The sequence below is a fragment of the Crinia signifera genome, chromosome 5 (assembly GCF_055691185.1).
Source record: "Crinia signifera chromosome 5, ASM5569118v1, whole genome shotgun sequence".
NCBI lineage: Eukaryota > Metazoa > Chordata > Amphibia > Anura > Myobatrachidae > Crinia > Crinia signifera.
This window is the reverse complement of record NC_139221.1, coordinates 46,328,158-46,353,334: the sequence shown is the minus strand read 5'-3', so window position 1 is coordinate 46,353,334 and position 25,177 is coordinate 46,328,158. Positions and strand designations below refer to the sequence as shown.

General features: G+C 42.7%; 1 protein-coding gene across 3 annotated transcripts in view; it reads left to right on the top strand.

Annotated features, from left to right (window-relative positions):
* The window catches only part of NSMAF (neutral sphingomyelinase activation associated factor), a 54,629-nt gene extending 31,288 nt beyond the window's left edge, over positions 1 to 23,341 (top strand). Inside the window, exons 16-31 of one of the 3 annotated variants that reach the window (XM_083187140.1) lie at positions 66 to 129; positions 229 to 280; positions 355 to 475; positions 582 to 713; positions 1,625 to 1,667; positions 1,832 to 1,995; positions 6,357 to 6,465; positions 8,503 to 8,561; positions 9,555 to 9,622; positions 11,571 to 11,638; positions 11,728 to 11,851; positions 13,822 to 13,905; positions 16,361 to 16,511; positions 18,717 to 18,819; positions 19,683 to 19,792; positions 21,342 to 23,341. In XM_083187140.1, the coding sequence (XP_083043266.1) occupies positions 66 to 129; positions 229 to 280; positions 355 to 475; positions 582 to 713; positions 1,625 to 1,667; positions 1,832 to 1,995; positions 6,357 to 6,465; positions 8,503 to 8,561; positions 9,555 to 9,622; positions 11,571 to 11,638; positions 11,728 to 11,851; positions 13,822 to 13,905; positions 16,361 to 16,511; positions 18,717 to 18,819; positions 19,683 to 19,792; positions 21,342 to 21,436 (1,547 nt within the window). In that variant the 3' untranslated portion in view covers positions 21,437 to 23,341. Of the gene's footprint in view, positions 1 to 65; positions 130 to 228; positions 281 to 354; positions 476 to 581; positions 714 to 1,624; positions 1,668 to 1,831; positions 1,996 to 6,356; positions 6,466 to 8,502; positions 8,562 to 9,554; positions 9,623 to 11,570; positions 11,639 to 11,727; positions 11,852 to 13,821; positions 13,906 to 16,360; positions 16,512 to 18,716; positions 18,820 to 19,682; positions 19,793 to 21,341 lie in introns of those variants that run through there. The other 2 variants (XM_083187141.1, XR_014474832.1) reach the window with 2 other exon arrangements.
* The last annotated feature ends 1,836 nt before the right edge of the window (positions 23,342 to 25,177 follow it).

The following is a 25,177-nucleotide window of genomic DNA, read 5'->3' as shown; positions in this document are numbered from 1 at the left end:
GAATGGGAATTCATGGGATCTTGCCTGTCTGCATTTTTTGTAAAAGTATATAAATCATTTTGCAGCACCTGAGCACATGCTCTGCATCCAGAATGGGAAATTTGACCATGCAGATAGAATGTTCAACAGGTTAGTAACACGGTCAGCTGATAGTTCAGTATAAAAGAAAGTTTATACGAATATGATATTGCTACCGTTAGAAACTGAAATTAAACCCTTTTTTTATAGCATTGCTGAAACATGGAGAAACTGCTTGGAAGGAGTGACGGACTTCAAAGAGGTAATCCATTTGTGGGGCCTTAAACTATTTACTTAGTCAATGTTACTTTTTCTTAACACCATTCTAATTTTCAGTTGGTTCCGGAGTTCTATGGCAATGATAGCAGTTTCTTGCTGAACTGTTTGAACCTGGAGCTGGGAAAGAGACAAGGAGGGAAATTAGTTGATGATGTGGAGATTCCACCCTGGGCATCTGGTAATGATATCCTGGTGTTGGAAATACGCATGTACCACAGTATTTATTGGCATTATCCATACCGGCACATATTGGTATTTTATACTTTTATCTCTCATTTTATTAGATCCTGATGATTTCCTGCAGAAGAACAGAGAAGCATTAGAGAGTCAGTATGTGTCCGACCATCTTCCAGATTGGATTGATTTAATATTTGGCTGTAAGCAGAGAGGAAGTGAAGCTGTTGCTGCCAATAATGGTGAGAACACCATGTATATTACCTTGTAAGCAAAGCCACTGCAAACTGTTGAAATAATAGAATAAAGTTGTTGAAAATCCAAGATGGGAAGTCCAGACCATTGTAAGAAAGGTAAAGGTGGAGTGGACAGTTCATGGAAGGAGAGGCCAATCCATGGCAGGAGAGACCAAGGTGGAGAGGCCAATCCATGGCAGGAGAGGTCAAGGTGGAGAGGCCAATCCATGGCAGTAGAGGCCAAGGTGGAGAGGCCAATCCATGGCAGGAGAGGCCAAGGTGGAGAGGCCAATCCATGGCAGGAGAGGCCAAGGTGGAGAGGCCAATCCATGGAAGGAGAGGCCAAGGTGGAGAGGCCAATCCATGGAAGGAGAGGCCAAGGTGGAGAGGCCAGTCCATGAAAGGAGGAGAGGTCAAAGTGGGGAGGCCAGTCCATGAAAGTAGGAGAGGTCAAAGAGGGGAGGCCAGTCCATGGAAGGTGGAGAGGCCAGTCCAGTGAATGAGAAGCCAAGTTGGACCAGACCTTCTAAGAGTTTATAGGCAATTACAGCTTGCCTTGGTCAATTGCTTGCAAAGACCGGAATAACTAATTATATTCTGCTGTTCTTTGTTGGGAAATGGCACAACTGATGAAGAGAAGTTCTCCCCCAATAATTTTATTTCTGTTCTCTTGGCACTTTTGGCTTGTAAGCAGTGAGCGGTAGGATAGCAGAGACTTCTGGTTGGGTGTGGGGGAGGATAGGTTTGAGTTAGGCTGTGGTGAAGTTGCAGGGTGTAAGAGAGTCCTGCAGCTTATCTAGCAGTCTTTGAGTTTACGTCATGAGAGCAATAGTAGGTGAAAGGAAAATAATTTATGGAGATTTTTTTTAATATCGTGTTATGTTATCTCATCACTAATCGCAGCTTGTTTTTCTTAGTGTTTCACCCAGTCACCTATGAAGGAGAAATTGACTTGAAAAGGTAATGCCATATTCTTTCATTTCTTGATACAGTATATACATATTATATCCCCATCGTCTTATTTTAGACCTGCTTTGCACTTGTAAGATTCTTCATTGCTTATATAATAATATAATAATTTGGTTATTTTGCGATTTTAGTAAATTTATCGTATTTTATTTCAGTATTGATGATCCTGATCAGAAAATCGCTATGTTAACTCAGATTTTGGAATTCGGTCAGACACCAAAGCAACTGTTTCTGAAACCTCATCCCAAGAGAATATTTACAAAGCCTAAGTGTTTTTCACGGTCCTCAAGTCAGAATGTGTCTTTAGTAGAATCTCCAGGTATGAATAACATAAATAGGGTCTGATTCTGAATCGCACAACGACCTCTATTGCCGCATAGGGGTTCAGCATGGAAATCTATATTACGTCATTTTCAGACACAACATCAAGACTTCCACTAGCTCTATGGCAGGTGCGGTTTCTCTAACTGAGCTTGGACTCTTGTGTGAGCTGCTTTTAGTCTTTGAATGCAGTCACTGTCAGTGACCTGTTCATGTATCCATAATCATTCATTGTTATCTCCCTGATACTCCCAGATGTAGCGGGATCTCAATGCAAATGCTTTGTGGCATGCTGCAACCTTTCACATCGAACCTGTGTCCTTAGCAATGATGTATAAGGACACATATTTAGGTCATGTTCTGTGTATTTCTGTCTATGGAAGCAGGTGGCATAGATACTGATCCTACACCATAGAATAACTTATCTGTGCATGACTGTCTAAAGATATCAGTATGGATGGTGTAATGGTTAGCATTACTGCCTCACAGCACTGAGGTCATGGGTTCGATTCCCACCATGGCGCTAACTGTGCAGAGTTTTATATTCTCCCCAAACTTGCGTTGGTTTCCTCTGGGTACTCCGGTTTCCTCCCACAGTCCAAAAATATACCCTAGAATGTCTGTGTGTACATGTGTTAGGGAATATAGATTATGAGCCCCACTGGGGCAGGGACTGATGTGAATGTTCAAATATTCTCTGTACAGCGCTGCGGAATATGTGTATTGCTGTGTACACACGGGGTAATATGATTGCTGGGGAAATATTGCTAGCAATATATCCCCAGCAATCATATTGCTCAGTGTCTCCTTTTTATCAGCGATGAAAAGGAGACACTGCTACGGGGCGGAGGGGGAGCGCAGCAGCAGCAGACGCTGCTGCTGTCATTTTGATGGGAGGAGGGAGGGAGCAGCGGCACGGGGCTGGGGAGATCAAGCTGATCTCCCCGGCGCTGACCTGCACAGCGATCGCCGGGGAAAGCCGCTGGTCGCAGGAGCATGCTCCTGCGACCAGCGACCATTAGGCAGTGCACACGGGAGCGCGCAGCTGGCGATTTATTGCCAGCTGCGCTCCAAATCACTGGGAATATGGTCGCTCAGCGACCATATTCCCAGCGATTTTACATGAAATTGCACCCGTTTGTACTCACCTTATGAGTTATAAGAAACTGATAATAAAAAAATAAAATAAATATCAGCAAAACATGGCCTTTTGGACTAGGACTAGGATTGAGAAGAAATGTAGATAATAAAAATGATATACAGAACGGTATCCTTTACAGATTTTATTATCAATAAAAAATGCTAAAATAGCTGTACCATTATTAATGTTGGTAAATAGATGTATAAAACAGGGGGTTACAATAAAATAGTATGATAGGACATTCAATGAGCATCACAATTGTGGGAGGCTTAACGCGTTTCCCTGGGTCAAACACCCAGCTTCTTCAGGAGCAAGTTGCAAGTTGACCCAGGGAAACGCGTTGAGCCTCCCACAATCGGACATCCCTCCTCATTGCATCACCAAACCGGGTTGATTCTACACCACAGCGGACAACGCTTTGTGCACTTGCACCACCCCATCCGGACTCATCATCCGAGGCAGCGACTGGATATTACATTCATCCTCCAGGTTTACCATCCTTTCCCACCAGAGGAACCTAATTCTCCAACTGGACTCTGTGTTTTGGGACTGCTATTGGCCACGGCTATCTGCTGCTCTATGGGACTACCATCTGCGACGTCCGTGTGGTAATATACATACCCAATGCCCGTATACTATATCTATTGTGATGCTCATTGAATGTCCTATCATACTATTTTATTGTAACCCCCTGTTTTATACATCTATTTACCAACATTAATAATGGTACAGCTATTTTAGCATTTTTTATTGATAATAAAATCTGTAAAGGATACCGTTCTGTATATCATTTTTATTATCTACAGCCAGCGCTGGTACATTTTTTTCCTTTTTTACTCCTTTCGAGACCTGACAAGTCTCAGTACCAGCTGCAGATAGTAGCGCACTGATCAAAAACCCTCTTTTCCACTAGGATTGAGAACCCCTTCATAAAAAGCTTTTCTGTCCTTCATTGTTCCTGTACTGTATTATGTTCATTGTATCTGTTAAGCGCCTTGAATCCTGTTGGAGAAAGCGCGCTATATAAATAAAATAATAAAATAAATAATATAATAAAATATTTAAATAATAAAATAATTCATATAATACAATTATTATTATTATGAATATATTTGTATCAGGAAGGAAGACGAGTTTAAATGAAACACAGGTCTACCAAATTTTCAGGCAGTGAGCATGGATGTGAGTAATGGGTAAGATCAGGAGACTACTTGTATTCCTGGAATCACCAGCAGCTAATTCACTTTTGAATAAAAAATGTATTTGCACTAAAATCATGAATGTGTGGAGGAGAGAAATAGAATTCTTCATGTATTATATAGAACTTGCACAGAAGGCTCTGTACTCAACTGTCCTGTTTTATTTTATAGACCATCTCCTTTCATCTGTGCAAATACCTGACTGGCTTCAAATGGACATACGGTCACTAGGTCAACCTACATAAGTTGACCACTAAATGCCGACAGGGCATATAAGTCGATACATGAAATAGGTCGATGTGGCTAAGGTCAACAGGGTTGGAAGGTGGACAATGGGAAGGTCAACCATTGAAAGGTTGACATGAGGGTTTTTTTTCACGTGTTTTCTTTTTGAGCCGACTTGTGCCACCAGGTGGTATTTCATACCCTACCGTCCACTCAGGCGTGGAAGGAGAATATAATAGTGTGCCGAGCACAGCGAGGAACCGTGCCTGAAGCATGGCGAGTGCAACCATGTGTGGACCTATTTCATATGTCCACCTAAGCCCTGTCGGTCTTTAGTGGTCAACCTAATGTATGTTGATCTTTGTTCAGTCGGTCTTTAGTGGTCAACCTAATGTATGTTGATCTTTGTTCAGTCGACCCTATGACCCGTACCCAATATGTTCTGGCCATACCTAGCTATCTAGTTAGTACACTTTATATAAGCATTGGAACAATTGGGTTTTAGTGCTGCGCTCTGCCCTTGCTTATGGTTTGAAAGGAAATTGTATTTAAATAAAAGGAAATTGTATTTAAATAAAATGAATTGGAGAGAGAATGTGTTACTCTTTTAAATAAAACAAATCTTTACTGATAATCAAAAGTGATACTAAAGGTCAAAAACAATGATACAATTCTCATGTCACAAATAACGAAAAGAAATGATAATGGATGTATTGAAGGTCAGGAACTCTGCAATTTAAACAGAGTTGGGTGTCCTGAAATGCTTAAAGATTAAAGTTCTGTTTGTTCTCTGCACAAATACAGATCATGAATGTCTGATAGGAATAATACTCGAAAGCAAAGCATAAAGCGTAACCAGAATATTGGTTTTTGGATGAAGCTGCTTAATGTCCTGTAAAAGGAAAAAGCATGTGTGTCACCACGGCGTCCCGTTAAATGACAAAATTTCAATGTGTACACAGTCCCGTCAGTGGTGATTCTTCAGGTACCTCTTTAACATTGGTGGCCAGTGGCGCCTGGTTTTCGGGGGAAAGTACTCACTTGCCGCCGCAGGTTACCCGGACTCTAGGAGACTTGTACAGCGGGACCGCTTGCACTCGGGGCTGTGTGTTAACACGGCTCCCTGTGCTGCGGTGCGCGCGCTGTGATGTCTCCCTGTCTCGGAGGCTTGCAGGACACTGCCACGGATGCCGTTAGGTTCGTGGCTGCGCCTGCTTCACCTCTCTACGGGCTTCCTGCAGTGGTTTGTTTTTCTCTCCCCGTACTCACCTCTTGCTGCTGATTGATTCGGTCCCACGCTGTCACTGACGCGTACAGTCTGGCGCGTGCACCCGCCTGCTGTCAGCGTCTTCTGTTGCGGAGGTCCTGCAGTCTCAGTCTGTCGGGGTAGCTGCTTTACGTGTGGATGGGTCAGTAAGTGTCCTCCAACGCGTTTCAGCTACCTTGTAGCCTTCTTCTAGGGAGAAGCTTTATATAAGCATTGTCTGTTCATCAATCTGGAAATAAAATGGGAAAACAGATTGTTTTATTTTAAGAAAGAAGGAACAGTGAAGCCTTGTACAGTATCTGCAAAAGGTATTCTTAAACAGGCAGCCAGATGGTGGCTTGCAGAAACTATAACCCACCTCCCCCCAACTTTAACGAATACAGTCCTTTGTTAGAGTATTTACCTGCATAGCTTCATAGCTCTGAGGTTAATGTATTTTGCCATCAGGGGGATTATTCCCAAGGTCTTGATAATTTAATGTCATATTTCCAGGTATTTGCTAATTATTATGACTTTGTTTTGTGCAGTGTCCACCAGTGAGGATTCATTCGAAGACCTAACAGAAGAAAGTAAGACCCTTGCCTGGAGCAACATTACCAAATTCCAGGTAGAGAGCGGGTACAAAATCCACAAAGAGTGAGTAACAATAATAATGTCAATTCCTGCTGGGTGCCGGATGACGCTCCGACAGTGGGGATTCCGACAGTCAGAACACGGACCTTGGACTCCCGACTGTTAAATGACCAACATTCGGGATCCCGACTAATAGGGCCTATTCTCCCTCATGGGGGTCCACGACCCAAAAGCCCACAGCGTGGCGAGCTCAATGAGCCCTGCAAAGGGCATCTGAGACCCGGTGGTCGGGATTCTGACGGTATATTGGACTGTCGGAACGTCATACCACACCCATTCCAGCTTTACTGATGCTAGGAGAACACTGGCTCTTATTTCTTGTACTGTTAACGCTTATGTGTTCTCGGGTGAAAGGGCTAATAATGCACACAGAAACCGTAGCTAATTATATTAACTAAAGACTTGTAAATGATACAAAGCTTTATCTATATAGTACAAAAGTACTAGTAAGTTTAATTGATTTTTATGACTGTTTTATCAAAATATAACATAATGTCCACTTCTTTCGTTGATAATAGATACCTGCATAAGGAAAGCAAATGGTTCTTTATGTTGAAAATACCTTTACCAAAATAATCCATTCGAATAAACAAGATATATCTGTACCAGATTAGTGGTGTAGAAGCTGCCTAGCACCGTATCCTGTCCCCATACTGTGCAGTAGTCACTGCAGATGAAGTGTGGAGACAGCAAAGGAGATCGCTCCACTACCAGTCTGTACAGTAGGTGAAGGAAGGTGTGTTAGAGACCAGCAGTGGAACAGATTTGTTCCTGCATTGAGGGGATTATTTACTAAAATGGGAGTTCTAAGGAAGATGGGATGTTGCTATAGCAACCACTCAGATCCTACTTCTTACTTATTTAGCACCATTTAGAAGATAATAGATTGAATCTTATTGGTTGCTATGGGCAACACCACATCTTCAATAGAACTCCCATATTAGCACATTTACCCCTTAGAAGGGTATGCAATGCTCAGTCACTATTCCCGACAGGGGAAATAGCGGCGGGTCCCTATTCAGTGCTGTCTTTACCGACAGCATTGAAGAGGGATCATGGCAGAATGAGCCCGACTTTAGAAGCTGTCAGGCCCGTTCTGCCGTTCACAGCCATGGATTGTCGCGATCCCGGCCGCAGATCAACAATCCAAGGCCGTTTATGCGGACACGCCCACTTTTCAACGATCGGCAGGTGGGACATTGAATCCCATCTGCCGATTTGCTGCCGGGGAAAATGTAAACGGGCTTGGATCATGGCTGTAGGGAAGGATCGACAGCCGTGATCCGGGAATGCATACCCCCCTTAGTCTGAAGCCATAACTGTATGGAGGGAGTATACATTGTTAGGCAGCTCCTACATCCAGTGGTGAATTTCCCATTAGGAACGTCCATCCGAAATATGCCAGGAACGGCAAAATATTTAATCTGTACTGTATCAAATGCCATCTTGAATGTCCATATTGCCCCTGTAAACTGTCCTGCTTCGTAAATATGTATACATAATTAAAAATTAAATCAAAATGATAGTTACTGGCTGTTTATTATTCTATTCAATTGGATATCCTCAACTGTGGGCTTATAATCACTCAATGAAAATAATAGAATTATACAGAGTGGGCAGCCGTTACTGTTGTGCCTAGGGGTGCCCTCATCCCTAAATCTGCCATGATTACACCACTAATCTGGTGCACCTAATTTGTTTGTTAAAGGGCCTCTTTCCTTCTGCATGTTTACTAGCACAAATTGGGTAAATAAAGGGTAAGCCACAGATTGACGTTTCAAGTGAAGACCTCCCAGCTAATTCACCCCATGTCTTGTATTAATTCTCTAAAACTTTTTATGATCTCGCACTTTTATAATTACCATAATCTCACATCTTTTTAAGTCTTTTTGATGCATGTAACAAAAAAATTGAGGCACAGTATAATTTATTTATTGTGGCTATTATACATGTCCGCTTGGAATTTTGGAAAGGATTTAGGAAAATTTTAATTGAATGGCTTGTTTTCCCTTGAGATTGATTATCACGTATAACTTTCAGAGCAATTACTGGCATTGCTGCATCCTCTGATGGATCTTCAGTCTTCACAACATCACAAGGTTAGTCTAAGGGTGAGATTTTGATGTGCAGCATATGAAAAATAAAATATCCGGTTCTTCTCCCAGAGATGAGATCTGAGCAAAACCCTATTCGAACACATGCATGAATGTTGTTTGCAAACCGTGTAGGCAGCGATTAGTTAAATGTTAGAACATTTAAATGTTTGAGCAAGCAGCCTGTGAGATTACTAGGGATATCTCTGTGGTATTCAATGACCCTTTTACTGTAGATCATTCATATTGCAGAGACAAGTCCGTAATACACATGGAGCCCTCCCCAGCCAGCCTTCTCTGGATAGCCATGGTGCGCCATGCTGAGACACGGCCTATTGTTCTCAGCTGCAATACAATACATAGAACAATACAGTAGGGGATTAGCAGGTAAAAGGCGGGTTTAGGTGTGTATATTTGGAGATAAAGTAGAATAAATAATATATTTACTGAGTTCTTAAATATTTAAGGGGGAGATTCTCTAAAGCAGAAATGTGGTAAAAACCCCGTTATCTGGGGTCACCCGGCAGGTGCACTCATTATTCACTGACACATTTTAAAAGATCACAGGTGGAGCTAATTAATACACTTGTGATTTTGTGTGGAGACCTGGTAAATGTGTACTATTGAGAACCACTGACATAAGGTATGTTGACCATTCTTAGGTGTCGACCTAGACATTGTCTATCATAGCCCTCAGATTTCACTCTTAATGTAACCCTTTTGAGGATTGCAAGCTCTGCAACACATTTCACACACCTGCCATTCAGTTTCATGTTAGTTTTTTTATATTTTCAAAGAGATCTCCTCTTGGTTAACGCTAGAACCTCCTGAAAACTACAACGGAAAATGTCCCCTTTCAGAAACAGAAATTGCGCTAAAATGTTTTATAAGATTGACTGTTTATAATTGCTATGTATTCTCTGACATTGCTGGAAATGTGTATATCTGCGTGGAGGTTGGTCATCATCTTCTTCAGAATTTGTGTCTGATTTATTGCAGATTCAACCTTGAAGATGTTCTCCACCAATCAGAAAGCTCTGCAAAGAAGTGTTTCATTTTCGAATATGGTAAGGATGATTTTTTTGTGGGAATGTGAGTCGTGCACATTGGCCGGTCTTAGGCAGGGTCTGGCTGACACTTCACATCAACCGGAAAAGTACAGTTTCCTACCTCAGATATATAACACAAGAAGATGAGACCAGTGATTAAAATTTGCCAATTTTCAGACACCTCAACTACAAAGCTCATGTAAATAGCTGCTAGATACCATTGAACTATAATATTTGGATAGATATCTGCAGGACATGTTTTCACCTTGTTCTCTTTGGTAGCCTTAAGGCCCCCATACATTAGTGCGATTTGGCCCTTTTGTACACGATTTTGACGCCTTGGGAAGACAAATCACGTGAAAAGTGTCAAACCGTATGTCCTATATTTACGATTCTGATCCGATGCTCAGTCCTGTGCGCATCGGATCCGGAGATGATTAGTGCTGCAATAAGGAGCTATCATACACACAGTGGAGAATGGGATCATATGTAATACATCATATGCAAAATGACCACATACCATTTATCACATGCAACCCAACCGCCGGGGTGCTGCCAGGTCATTTAGGGTGAGATGGACTAGCCTTGAAGAGTGATAAACCACCCACCAATCAGCTCCTACCTGTCATTTTTCAAACGCAGCCTGTGACATGGCAGTTAGGAACTGATTGGCTGGTGGTTTATCACTCTCCATTTTCTCACTTTTCAAGCTTAGTACATCTGGCTCTTGGAGAGGTTATTGCATGCGAGGTTCCGATGCAATACCTCCTGTTAGTGGGGCCTTTAGCTGTCCTGTTTCACAATTTGTCTGTGGAAAGTTCCATGATGACAATATGTGGACTTCGAAAACCGTTTCTAATCTCGCAGACAGAACTTGCATGTTCACACGCGTAATGCATTTGCAAATATGGAAGTGTCACTTTTTACAGCTCTTTTCTGCTGCTGTTTTCACTGTGAATAAATAATCGGTGAAAGATGGGACGGACCTTGTGGATGTCTTTTGTTCCATCTTACTTTCACATGTTTACCTAAACTTTATCCCAGTAACCACCCATATACCACTGCTGTGCTTGTTCTTAGTCATTGGGCAGGGCTGGAGAAGACGTGTGAGGCTTCTGGGAGGAGGTTATAGGAAAACCAACAGAATAATTAACTATTTCCTAGTACAGTTCTGATGCATCTTCCTTTTATGTATTCCTGTGCTAGATTTTAGTAGTTTATATATGCTGGAAGTGAGGCAGGTTTGGCTCTAAGTCTAATATCACTGTGCGCCCCCCAGCAAAAAATAAAAACACACATTGACCACGACAAGGATAAAACACATATTCATTGGGCCTGATAAGGAAGAAAAATCCCTACAATGGCAAGAAAGGGAAAAAGAATGGAAAATAGGCCAGACAGGACAAAAATTGGACAGACATTGGCCCCCATAGGGAAAAAAAACCCACACAGGAAAAACAAAACTGTGTCACGCTGTCTCCCCTTCTGTAGGGAGTTAAGTGTATGGGAAAAGGGGACGGTGGTGACACTTGTTACTGTTAGAGACAGGGAGGGAGACATTATAGCTGTCAGACACTCCTCCTGGTGAGACTTTCCCCTGACAGGGACGTGCGCTACAAGCTCCGGTGTGGCAGAGTTCCCCCGAAGGTGCCGCCAATGTGACAGAGCTATTTGGAGGGTATTAAATGCTGCACACACAATGTAACTTAAGCACTAACCGCAACGAGACTGAGCTTGGGAAGATTGGAAGTTTGAGTGACAGCGAGATCACCGGCGCCATACCCTTACCCAAGTGCTGATGTTCAGCTGCAGTGATGAGTCCCAGCAGCTGCCAGACTGGGGAGGTCTTGTTTGGCCGCTCCTCTTGTACGGCCCTTTGATCTGACCCTTAATGGAGGCAGTTGTATTTAAACTATTTTTTTTTTCACTTCAGACTTATAAAGAGTATATTTTTCTTTCTTCCCAGGCATTATCATCTTGTGTTCTATTACCAGGCGATACAACAGTGATGTGCTCCTCCTGGGACAATAATGTGTGCGTATTTCAGCCCACATACCTGCTCTAACCACGTAATGATTTGTGTCAGATTACACAAGTAATCCACATCTGCTCTTTACACCTAGATACTTTTATTCTATTGCTTTTGGAAGAAGACAAGATACTCTGATGGGACACGATGATGCTGTTAGCAAAATCCACTGGTGTAACAACAGGCTATGTACTGCCTCCTGGGATTCCACAGTAAAGGTATGTACAGCACCCAAACATATGCAGGGGGAGATGTACTAAGCTTTGACAAGTGATGAAGTACCAGCCAATCAGCTCCTAACTGCCATGTTACCGGGTGTGTTTGAAATATTACGGGCTGTTGGTTGGCCACTCTCCACTTCATCACTTTTCAAGGCTTAGCCCCCTCAGTCTCTGTTCTACAAACAGTCATTAGTGTAACACGGATCCCGCTATTTGTCACTTGCCTGTAATCTGACCAGAGCAGCAGATCACGGAATATGAATTGTCTGTTTGTGAATGAATTCTTATTTAATTCAATAGATTTTTATTGGATTTTTAATGGTTTTGATAGAACAGAATTACATACACAAAACAAATATAAATTAAAAATGAAAAGCAGCATAACATAAAATACTTATGCAGGGGTACAGTAAAAGTAATATCAATGAGCAACCATTCGTTTTGTAGGCGTGGCATGTACAAGAATACAATAAACAAGCTCAGCTCATAACCGGATATGATGTAGTGTGTTTTATAATACTGTACTCAAGAAATTGCATGTGCGTATTGTCTCATTATGGTATATTAAATATCCGGCATGCATCCGCTCCAAGTCCCAACACGGACACAAGATTGTGAAACACACAGGAGTGTAGTCGTGGTCAGAGGCGTAGGGAGGGCGGAGCCACCGGAGCTCATGCTCCGGGCGCCGATTGGTGGAATGACGCCGCCGGCCCGCCCTCTGCAGACAGAGGATCAGAGGCTCACAGTGCCGGGGAAGCAGCTCTCGTCTGGCACTTCTCACCTGCCAGCTCGGACAGCCAGTGTCTCCCTCCCTAACTGTAAAGTATTAACTTTAACCTTTGACTTGTGCACACACATCATATGACCCCCGGTATTGCCGCTGATGAGTGCACACAGATGGGAGGGAGGAGGGGGAGTGAGGGGAGGAAGCTACAAAGCTCTGTCCCTTAATTAAAGTAAGCATTCCCCCAAATACAGAAGTAAGAGACACAGGATAATGTGGTGGTGTTATCATCACTAGGCTGCCTAGGCGTTACAGTGTCTTATATAGCGCAGCAGATTCCGTTACAGGGTCTTATATAGCGCAGCAGATTCCGTTACAGTGTCTTATATAGGGCAGCAGATTCCGTTACAGTGTCTTATATAGCGCAGCAGATTCCGTTACAGGGTCTTATATAGCGCAGTAGATTCCGTTACAGCGTCTTCTATAGCGCAGCAGATTCCGTTACAGTGTCTTATATAGTGCAGCAGATTCCGTTACAGTGTCTTATATAGTGCAGCAGATTCCGTTACAGTGTCTTATATATTTCAAATGTAACATGCCAGCACATGTTAGCCACGCCCCCAATTCATTACTGGGAGGAGGCGCGAAATATGCCCTTGCTCCGGGCACCATGGCACATAGCTACACCACTGGTCGTGGTATACGGGACATGGCACCCACCAAGTCAATCATAACATTTTGAAATGACATAGATATAACATAGTGTAGTTGGGGAATGCAGACATATTGACCACCATCAGCCCTGATCAGTACGTGGTGCATTAGCGCAGAATCTATCCACCTGCTCCAAACGTCATAGTATTTTTTCTCAGATCCCCTTGAAAGATAAACACGTTTTTCATGTCTGACCACTTCATTCGTCTAGGACAGGACAGGCCAACCTGTGGCTCTCCAGATGTTGTGAAACTACAAATTCCAGCATGCCCTGCCACAGTTTTAACACTCCCTTATAGCAAAACTGTGGCAAGGCATGATGGGATTTGTAGTTTGACAACATCTGGAGAGCCTAAAGCCAAAGTCTCCAGTTGTATAACCTTCATTACATCCCCATGGGCAGTGTGACTACACTGTGTTTAGTAGCATTACAAGGGGAGCTACATGTGTATTAGCCTGGGGCACCTGGAACCTTAATCAGGCCCTGAGTATTTCTGTGATAACCGTACACTGCTTTCTCCTCCAGGTGTGGAGCTGTGTGCCTGCCGATGTGTGTGGAACAAAGAGAAACAGCTTTGAATTGTTGGCAGAATTGGAACATGAAGCCGGTGTGAGTTTCAAGATGTAGTAACATATATTACTTAACACACAGGTTCTCAAACTCGGTCCTCAGGACCCCACACAGTGCATGCTTTGCAGGTCTCTTCACAGAATCACGAGGGAAATTATTAGCTTCACCTGTGGCTCTTTTAAAATGTGTCAATGAGTAATGAGTGCACCTGTGCACCTGCCGGGTGACCGGGAAACCGTGACATGTGAACCAAATTGTGAGTAGCATTGCAGTGCATTTACTGCTCTGAGAGGGGTTCATGATGAGCTCTGTAGGTACCCTAAATATTTTAATAAAAAATAATGTTTCCTGATGCTTTCCGCAAGGTGCATTTACCTTTACTGTTGCTATTAAATGGATCATGAAACTGTGATCCCATGCTCTTGAAATTGGCAAAAATTGTTGATCTATTGACTGTATGTAGTCATAGTTGTTTTGTGCTTATTATTAGTTATATTCCAGTTCTCCAGAGCTATGGGCAGCCTGCTTTACTAACAGACGTGGCAATGGCCTTGCTGCAGTATTTGTTTTCAGGCATTTGGAAATCTCTATGGGTATATGGTTGTTACGTTGACCGCACTAAGGTCAACATGCATTGGGTAGACTACTGAAGGTCAACATGAGCCAAGGTTGACACATGGGACGGTTGACATGGGTTTAACATGTCATTAGGTCCACGCAAGCATTAGGTCGACATGGGCTAGATCCACAGTCAAAAGGTTGACATGAGGTTTTTCACTGTTTTTTGGAGCCTACATGTGCCAGCAGGCGGTATTTCATGCCCTACCATCCACTAGGGCAGAGGTTCCCAAATGCGGTCCTCAAGGCACCCCAACGGTCCAGGTATTAAGTTTATCCATGCTTGGCCACAGGTGACTTAATTAGTAGCTCAGTCAGTCGGATTTAACCATCGGTGCTGAGCCATAGATAGACCTAAAACTTGAGGACTGTGTTTGGGAACCTCTGCACTAGGTGGTGGAAGAATAAAATAGTGTGCCGAGCGTAGCGAGGCACCGTACCCTAAACATGGTGAGCGCATCGGTGCACCAATACGGTGTCCATGTCAACTGTGTTCACATTTGGGACAAAAAAGTGAGAAACCATATATCGACCTTTTGATTGCAGACCTAGCCCATGTCGACCTAATGACATGTCGACCTTCCCATGTGTCGACATTGGCTCATGTTGACCCAATGCAGATCAACCTTAGTGCTGTCAACCCCATGACCCATACCCCCTCTGATGGGATTCTGTATTTGGTTAGTGATTTTGGTATTGCAATACAGAGGGAGGTACAGCGGACGCTTTGGCCACACAGTCTTCAAAGCGGGCAGGCAGATCAAAAGTTTTCAGTGATATTGGCCTGATAACTGTTGTTGTTGTTGTTGTTGTTGTTGTTGTTGCTGTGTGACACCCCGATCACATCCAACAATTGTTTAATATAGTTAAAATGTAACAGGAATTCGTACATCTTTAAGTAATCACTTGCTGGTTTCCAATCGGATACTGCTGGCTCTATGTTTTATCATAAAGTAACAACGTGATGTTCTAGAAACATTTGTTTCATTTGTTTCTATAGGAAAGGAGAAGTGCAATAACCTATGCAAAACATTCTCTCCTCGGTGGTTATTTACCTGGGATTTTGGCTCATCAGCTGAATGTTCCCTTGCTATTGTCTGCTATCCATTAAAGCAAATAGGGTGCTTTTTAATATTACATAGTTACATAGTTACATAGTAGGTAAGGCTGAAAAAAGACTTGCGTCCATCTAGTTCAACCTGGTATAGATATCCATTGCTGATTTGGTAGGTTCTGGTATTTTACAGACAAATATTTATAAACCTTTTCCTATGGCAGGTAAGCAGGAGGGATGTGTTGAATTTAGAATCTCCATAGAAGTGCATTCTGATATACATTAAGAGAATAGCTTCCAATGGTGTCACTCCCATCAGTAATTACATGTGAAGAAGCCCTAAGGCAGCACATTATTTGATGTATTATACAGCACATCTGTTAAAATGATCTCTGTATACTGTACATCTGCTCTATAGTAAAAAAAAAAACAACAATTGGTTCTGTTTTGGAATTCGTAAAATTTGAATCTCTTTTTTTTGTGCTCTCAAACCAGGAGAGTCACCTGGAATAGGCCGGAATCATCCGAACCATAATCCTAAATTTTAATGACACTAGCTCCTGGTCCCCGCGGTTTACTGTTAGCTCTGCATGAAGGCCGTTTTATTTTAAACTTAGACATTTATCCCCATTTTTGTTGAGATGTGGATTGTGGAAGGGCTCATTGTGTCCTATATTGGGCAAGTACGTGGCAGGTCCACATTTTTACTCTATTCGCCACTTGAGTCTCTAAAGTAGGTGTGTCCATCTGGTACATAAACTATAATGAACCAGTCTAGATGATCAACACTTCAACATTAATTTTGAATGTGTGTATGTATAGGTAAACACAATAAATGTGAGCTCTGATGGATCATTACTGGTATCCGGAACTAAAGAAGGCACTGTAAGCATCTGGGATATTGCACAACCCTCGATGTTGCATCAGATTCCTTGCCACAATGGACCAGTTCATGATGTCGCATTGAGTCCTGGTGAGTATCCAGTAGTATTTTTGTTTTCTTAACATTCAATTTTTTCATTCCAAGTTGCTTCACTGGGGGCATGTTGGTATGGTTGTCAGATGACCACAGCCTGCCCCCCCCCCCCCCCCCCACACACACACACACACACACACACACACACACACACACACACACACACACACACACACACACACACATACACATGTGGTTTTTTAGCATTACATATTGTTTACCATGTCTAGTAACTGTTCTTGTTTCCTCCTCATAGGACCATTTTCAGGCTAATGGGTAGTGTTCAATGCGGCCGGCGAGGGGGTTAAACAGCGAGGATTGCAGAAAACCAACGATCCTTGCTGTTTAACCCCCTCACAGGACGGCAAGAATTCCCCAAAACAGCGAGACCCGCAGCTAATGCAGAGAACCCGCTGTATTTAGCCGCGAGTCTCGCTGCTTCTGGAGCCGCATACGCCAATTGGCGTATGAGGGGGGTGCGTTGAATACTGACAGGGCGAGTGGTGACAGCGAGCAGGAAGCCCTGCTTGCTGTCGCCGCTCGCCCACGGCATTGAATACACCCCATTGAGTGAAGGGACTCAATTGCTTCAAGGGGCTTTTATCTGGCCCCCATACATGACCTTCAATAGATGACCCATGTGTATTGCCAAGTATAGATGGTCTTTAATGTACTTCTAGCCTCAATACACTATGCAAAGCGTCAGCCTCCAGGACCTGCGCAACTCTCCCAGTGTTGGATGGCTTTTCTTTGCCAGAAACGTGTTTTTAGTTGCAACACTACAGTATGTGGCTGGGATGCACCAGGAGACTGTGCTGATTAATTCAATATTATGGGGCATATTCAATGCCTTTAGGCGAGCTATTATGGCGAGCAGTGCTGATAGCTCACAGTCATAGCTTGCAGGTCAGTATTCAACTGCCCCCCTTCACTCGCCGTTTCCGCCTCGCTGTTTTTTTATTCCAGAGAAGTGGAAACGGCAAGTGCAGCCGTCAAAATGGCGAGACTCGCTGCTATATGCAGCGGGCTTTCTGCATTTGCAGCGAACCTCGCGGTTCCGGGGAAATCCTTGCCATCCTCTGACAGTGTGGATTTCCCCTAAAATTTGCATACGGCGAGCAGCCGGCGAGGGGGTTGGACAGCGAGGATGGCTTTTCCTCGCCAGTTAAAAACAAACACGCCGTACAAACCCACCTCGCTGCTGCTGATCAGGACCATACTGCCCAATGTGTGACTGGGTCTGTACACAGCAGACCAGGACTTGTATTGGGGGGGAAAAGCCCAAATTGTTACATTGTAGCATTTTGTATAAAGACAAAAATTCAGTCACACAGATATAAAAATGTCACATACCAGATTACTCAGCAAAGTGTCCTAGTCCTGGTGCGTCCGTTGTGTTTTTTGTACAAAATTATGCCCACACTAGCAGAGTCTCACGGTACCTGGCGTGCCAAGATGGGCTGTTTGGCATGACTGCAGCAATGATGTATGAGGACACATCTGTATACATGCTTCATGGTAAGAAAGTTGTGTGTTCAAAGGGGATGCGTTGTTAAGTCGACACCGGAAGGTCGACAAAGACTGAAGGTTGACAGGGTCCTTAGGTTGACCGGCGAAAGGTCGACAATGCAGAATGTCGACACTTGTTTTATTCATTTTTTTTCCCCACTGTGGTTCCAGAACAGGCGGTAGTTCATGCCCTACCATCCACTAGGGCAGCGATGGGGAACCTTCAGCCCTTCAGCTGTTGTTGAACTACACATCCCAGCATGCCCAGCAACAGTTGTAGCATGGCTACATAGCAAAACTGTAACAAGGCATGCTGGGATGTGTAGTTCCACAACAGCTGGAGGGCCAAAGGTTCCCCATCCCAGCACTAGGGCATGGAGGGAGAACAGAATAGTGTGACAAGCTTGGCGAGGCACCGTGCCCAAAGCATTGCAAGTCATGCGAGAGGCTGCCGTACAATAAGACAGTGTCCAGAACTAGACATCTAGACACCTAAAAAAATACGTGTCGACATTCTGCATTGCCGATTTGCCAGCGGTCGACCTTCTGCCTGTCGACCTTTCTTGGGTCGACCTAACGATCCATACATGTACAAAGTGGTCTGGTTTCTGTAGTTCAATTGCAATTTGGAGGAGAATGAAGTGTTGTTTGAAAAGGTAAAAATCCACCAATAACGCGACTGTATTATTGCAGACACCAGACATGTGCTTTCTGCTGGAGAAGATGGCTGCCTAAAAATAATTGATGTGCAGACAGGAATGCTGATCTCTTCTCTGCCTTCAGGGGAGGTTCAAAGGTAAATTGCCACCCACCTAATGACAACAAAATAATGTATCCAGTACTGTTTTCTGTCAGAGCCACAGCACTTACCTCACCGCGTAGGTGCCCTGGCCAATTACTTACCTGATTCAGCATCACTTCTCATTCTGGTCAATATTACATTACTGGGGCCAATAATATGCCGGAGATTCAATTTATAAATCCAACCTTCTTTTTTTTTTTTTTTTTAGTAAACTAGTTTTCAGTCTTTTTGCACTTTACCTTAATCCAGACATGGCCAATTTGTGGCCCTCCAGCTGTTGTGAAACTACAAATCCCAGCATGCCTTGCCATATAGTTTTAGCAGTCCCTAATAGCAAAACTGTGGCAAGGCATGATGGGTAGTCTCACAACAACTGGAGGGCCATCGTTTGGCCATGCCTGGATTAAGTAGCATGTGTTGCTACTTCTACACACCCTATGCCGTTTCACAGTTCAGGCTCACACGCCTTTGGGTTTCCCACTCACTGCTGACATCTATAAAGGTTTATAATCTGATGCTAGCCACCTGCACTTCCTCCTGCAGTCATTATACATGTAGTGACTGGACCGTATCAGCAGGCTGGGTACATCTCCCCGCCATCGCAGCCACTTGTATGTTAATGCAGTGAGAGCAGGTTCAGGTGATTGGTGCTATACTGTGTTCAGTGCCTGGGCAGCCTCCCTTATTTCCCATCCACATGACCATGAGATCCTCTGGGGGTATTGATGTCCTGAGCCAGATGTCCACACATGTTTGGTTTGTGCAGGATGGAGGGATTTCTTGCACTGCAAGCTGTTATCTGGGGGAAAGAGGACGACATTGAGAGATGTACTTTCTTATTCCTTTGCTATCCATAGGTGCTTCTGTTGGAATGGGCACACTGTTCTGTCTGGCAATGACAATGGGGAGTTGCTGGTCTGGGATCTTATTGGAGGAAGGATTCTGGAAAGAATAGCTGGGCATGCAGGTACCATAATTTGTTTTTATTCATTTTGAAGGTATACTATGATTGTGTTTGTGATTACATGGTTATAGAATGAATACATTGTATAATCTAATGCCAAATTTAGAACCAATAAGCAGGTATTCATTAATCCTCTTAAGAACCATGCCACCTGTTTTTTGTCCTCATTCCCCAGTACACTTTTAATCCTTTCGAGGTTCATAAGTCCAAAATACATGGTTGCTCGCCCGATATGTATGTGAGTGTATGCTCCTCACTCCAGCCTTTGCATGTGACACCCACATCTACATGACAGGGAGAAGTAGGAGGTGTGTGATTATGAATGGAGCTGATTGGATAGCCACGGCATGAGTCCAGTTTGCTCAATTAAAAGCAGTCCAATATAGTGTTCATTCTAGAACCCGCCATCTATGAAAACCCATGTAGTTCCTCTTCCCAGCCTGGGGAGTCGCTGTCTGCTGTGGCGTTTCTAGCACAGGTCTCGTTTGCATATCAGTGCTGATATACAGACCACACAGTGCTAGAAGCACTACAGCAGACACCCCAGGCAGGGAAGAGGAAATACATGGGTTTTCAAAGATGGTGGGTGCTAGAATGAAGACTAAAATAAATACGGCACCTGGCCTGACAGCCACAGTTTGAATGGAAAAGCATTAGAATGTATTAGCTCTATAGAAGTCACTATAGTGGGTGCACATACCCATTCCCATGTACTACTTCCCTGAGCACAGGATAGACAGGATTTCCTCAATTTCAGGTACTGGTTCTCGCCACCAAATTAAGATAATAGGATTTTTATACTTTCCTTTAATTCTATTCTCTGAATCCATTGGGAGAAACACTGGACCATGGGGGTATATAGTCTCCTATAGTATGGTTTTATCAAGCTTCACAGTAACTTGTTCTTTTGCTTTACTCCCACTTCTGAATCAGACACCAAGGGGGAAATTTACTAAAGGAAATTTGTAAAATAAATAGGTGTATTTGTATCCAGAAATACACTTATTTTTGACATTTAGGGGGAAATTTACTAAAGGAAATTTGTAAAAAATAGGTGTATTTGTATCCAGAAATACACTTATTTTTGACATTTACTATCCTGAAAATACGGAAATTCGTATTGATAGCACATCAATACGAATATGAATTGCCATATTTTCGGGATAGTAAGGGGGGAATTTACTAAAGGAAATTTGTAAAAAAAATAGGTGTATTTGTATCCAGAAATACTCTTATTTTTGACATTTACTATCCCGAAAATACAGCAATTCGTAGTCGTATTGATGTGCTATCAATACAAATACGAATTGCCATATTTTCGGGATAGTAAATGTCAAAAATAAGTGTATTTCTGGATGCAAATACACCTATTTTTTACAACTTTCCTTTAGTAAATTTCCCCCTAACTGTCAATCTCTATCACTTCAAACAGTAATAAACTGTATATATTAGAGATTGTAATATTTTGTAGAGGCTAAAATAATTACTTTTTTTTTTTTTTAATCATTCATTAACTACTGTAATCAATTTTCTTCCATTTTCTCTTCTTCAGATGCTGTAACATGTATGTGGATGAATGAACCATGCAACACTGTTATCACCGGATCAGTGGACAAACAACTTTTATTCTGGAAACTGCAATACTGAGGCTTTTTTTTTTTCACTTTCACATTTTAAACCAATGTTTGATTTTATGTCATTAATAGTGTAGATTCTTAGGATTGTGCCTTAACTCCATCCTTCTAAACGTTCCATCACTTATCATGTTTGTTTCATGGTTTGCACTATAAAAATGCCTTTGCACTAATGTTTTCACATGACTTTCACATACGTGTGATCAGAAAATCAACTCATTCTCTAGAAATTGTCCACATTCTACGACCAAATTTGTGTCTCACATTTTTGGGTTTCGTTTTTCCGACCAAATAAATTAGTCTCCACAATCCATTAAATTATACATAACACATGTGTCAAGAATACAGTTACCTCTTGTATAGAAGTGTGATAACCAATATTACTGAGGTGGGTACAACTCTTATCCAACTCCATATAATGTACAGGCTGAAACGGGAAATCATTTGTGGGATAGGACCGGTGTAACACTGATATTAGTGGTTTCTGTATGTTTATTGAATAGAAAGTAACAGTATAGATTTTGTAGCTTTGTCGTATGTAAGTGACTTCTAAAATGCTCCAATTGTGCAAACAAATCAATCCACTGTGAGGCTAATTGTGGGTAAGGATCAGCAATTGTATTTCTACTATTGTATAGTAGGAACACAAGCAATTTGTTTTAGTCGTAGTGGAATTTAGATGGTGCATCCTTTTTCCATTTTAATATTATACACTTTACTTACATATTTAAAAAAAAAATGACAGTATATTTGCCCATTGGATTTAAATGGGACTTTGTTTTGCCCATTGAGGCTTCTACCACTTGTATGTGTGACCATGCAGAATACAGAAGGTTTTTAAAATTTCAGGGCCTTGTTTTAATTAGCTAAGATTCCAGCTACAGTATGTGCTATGGCTACAGTATGCTTAGCCGGAAGGGCAGGCCCTTCTACAGTGCTGTACATTATCTTTGCTTCAAAGACATATTCATATCTGCAGTGCCAGATTATAGTAATGTAACTTGTATATCTTTTCAGTGAAGAACGGCAAGTGGTTCTTTAAGCTCCTTTCGGACCATGGTTTGTATGACTTGATCATGAACATTAAGTTATGGGATGTTTTATACACTGTACTGGCAACAGGTTGTGGCGCTATGGCTAGCATTGTTACAGCTATAGTGGGGTATTCGAGGTCGGATGCTATTTCCAACAGGGGAAATAAGGAGGCTGCCGCTTATTCAATGCTGCCGTTTCCAACAGCATTGAAAGTGGATTTTGACAAAACAGATCCGACTTTAAAGCACGTCTGATCTGTTTTGTTGGAATCAGCCGTGGATTGTCGAATTCACAGCTGTTTCTCGACAATCCATGGGCGTATTCGCCGACGCGCCCACTTTTATTTATTGAATTCTGCCTGTAGAGTATCTGTTGAACAGAGCGAAAACGGGCCGGGATTCCGACTGTTGGGACGATCCAACAGTCGTAGTTCCAGATTGAATACACCCATAGTTGCAAAGTAACTACCCTGGCCTACAATCCAGTCATTATTGGGCACATTAATAAATTGCAGTAACTATTGTTTTGCATTCTTGGTCATCTTCTTACCAAGCAGATTTATCTCAAAAATGACATCTGGCACGTGGAGGGTTGTATTGTGTATAGATGGCATTAGTGTATTCCTGCAGTCACGTCATTTGAACATAGGACCCAAGAGAGACGCTGATAACTTTTGAGCCCAGTGTTCCTTAAACTGTAAGATGGTCAGGATCTGTATATTGGCCAGAAAATGTCCAGGTCCTCTTCTGCCACAAACTCGCAACATTCTTATGTATTACATGATACCTGTATTCTCTTCCTGTAAGATGTGACCTATTCCGGCTCTTATAGAGCAACACGTGTATGCTACAGTATGTCAATAAAAACATCAATAAGTTGTTTGTTTTCTTTTCAGTGGCTTTCTGCAGTACTCTCAATAATCGTGTCATTTTTTTATATTAAAATCCATAAGGTATAATAAATAATACTTGTTTAGTACTGCTGATAAATTGCATGAAGTCTTTACATGTTTATTTTAGGAACTTAAGCCCCGTACACACTGGGCATCTGTGCTTAGCGATGCAGGTAAGTGTTAACCACAGATTGCTCAGCACACAGTGATTCACCAGCGATGTGCACTGAACGATCTGTGATGACCATTGTTCTCTGGAGAGAGAGAAAAATGCCGATGACGACTAGATCGCTAAATCTAGTCCAGCGATAGCACCGCACATCACCGGGGGACATATACATACGGAGCGATTCATGCTTCATTTCTATGGGGCTTTATTCACCCCGTGTGTATGCCCCATTACACTCTTTTTCTATAGTTCTTATGGTATGGGAACTAATTTCATTATAGAACTAGTTCTTTTAGAGTGAGGATGTTCAATAAAATGCATTTTCCATTTTCAATGGAACTTCAGATAAAGAATTGAATGCAGATTTAAAGTCTTTCAAATTCTACTCCACATTTATTATCAAAAACTTTACATAAAAAAAATCTATAAAAATGCAGTTTAGAGCTTGTAGGAATGTGACCTTGTTCTTGTACACTGATTAATGTTTATTTGGTGTAAATAAGCTACATACACATTTATACTACTGAACTATGTATGTTCCCCTTTTACAGAACATGCGGTATAAAAAGTTAGCTATTCCAATGATAACACTATTCGATAAAGGATTTTGTGGAAAGTGTCAAAAAAAAAATCTAGTTTTCTATTTTATTTCATGGGGGACACTGAGGATGTTCCAAAGCTGTCCTTGCAGAAGGGAATACTCACTGTTAAAAAAATTTTTTTCACATTTTGCTACTTTTGTGAACCAAGAACACTTATATTCAATCCTGGGTCAGGATCCTTCCCGCTCCAGGCCCGTTTACGTTTTTCCCGATAGCAAATAGGCAGGTGGGATTCAATGTCCCGACAGCCGATCTGCAAAAAGTGGGTGTGTCTGCATAATGACCATGGATTGTCGATCTGCGGCCAGGATCACAGCAATCCAAAGCCGTTATCGGCAGAATGGGCCCAACAGCTTCTGAAGTAGACTCATTCTGCCGTGATCCCTCTTCAATGCTTTTGGTAAAGGCCGCATTGAATAGGGACCCGCCGCTATTTCCCCTGTCTGGAATAGCGGCGGAGCATTGAATACCCCCCTAAATCGTGCACAACACAATGGGCATGTATGGAGCAGGAAATATTAAAACATTTGAAAATAATATACAAAAGCTTGCTGCAGTCGCATTGGAAGAATCTGGTGATCTCTTACATAGTCACAACAGCCTTTATGCCATACGTACAGTGGCGTAACTACTGTAAGACAGCCCCAGCTGCCGCTTTTGGGAGCAAGCAGCAGGGGGGTCTGTGTGGGCGCCGGCACCCGCTCAACGCACTGACAAGCTACTGCCTGAGCACCGGAGTAGAGTCAGCCACAGCGCGGGTGTGGCCATGGCAGAGACAACAAATCCCCCCACTGATTCAATTGACTGTACACAGACCCGGCTATTGGCTACGGTGTACAGGATGGGTGGGAGGGCAGATGGGCGTTCTAGGGTGGCCTGGGATGCGTTGGAGCCAAGGGAAGCAACAGTGTCTGCTGGTCTCTCTGCCTCACTCCTGCTTCAGCTTCTCAGTTATGCGTGTAATGTCATCATGTCACATGCTGGGGAAACGTGCTGGGGGGGGGGGGGCAAAATTTATAGTTACGCCACTGCATATGTAGTGTGGGTGTCTGGGCC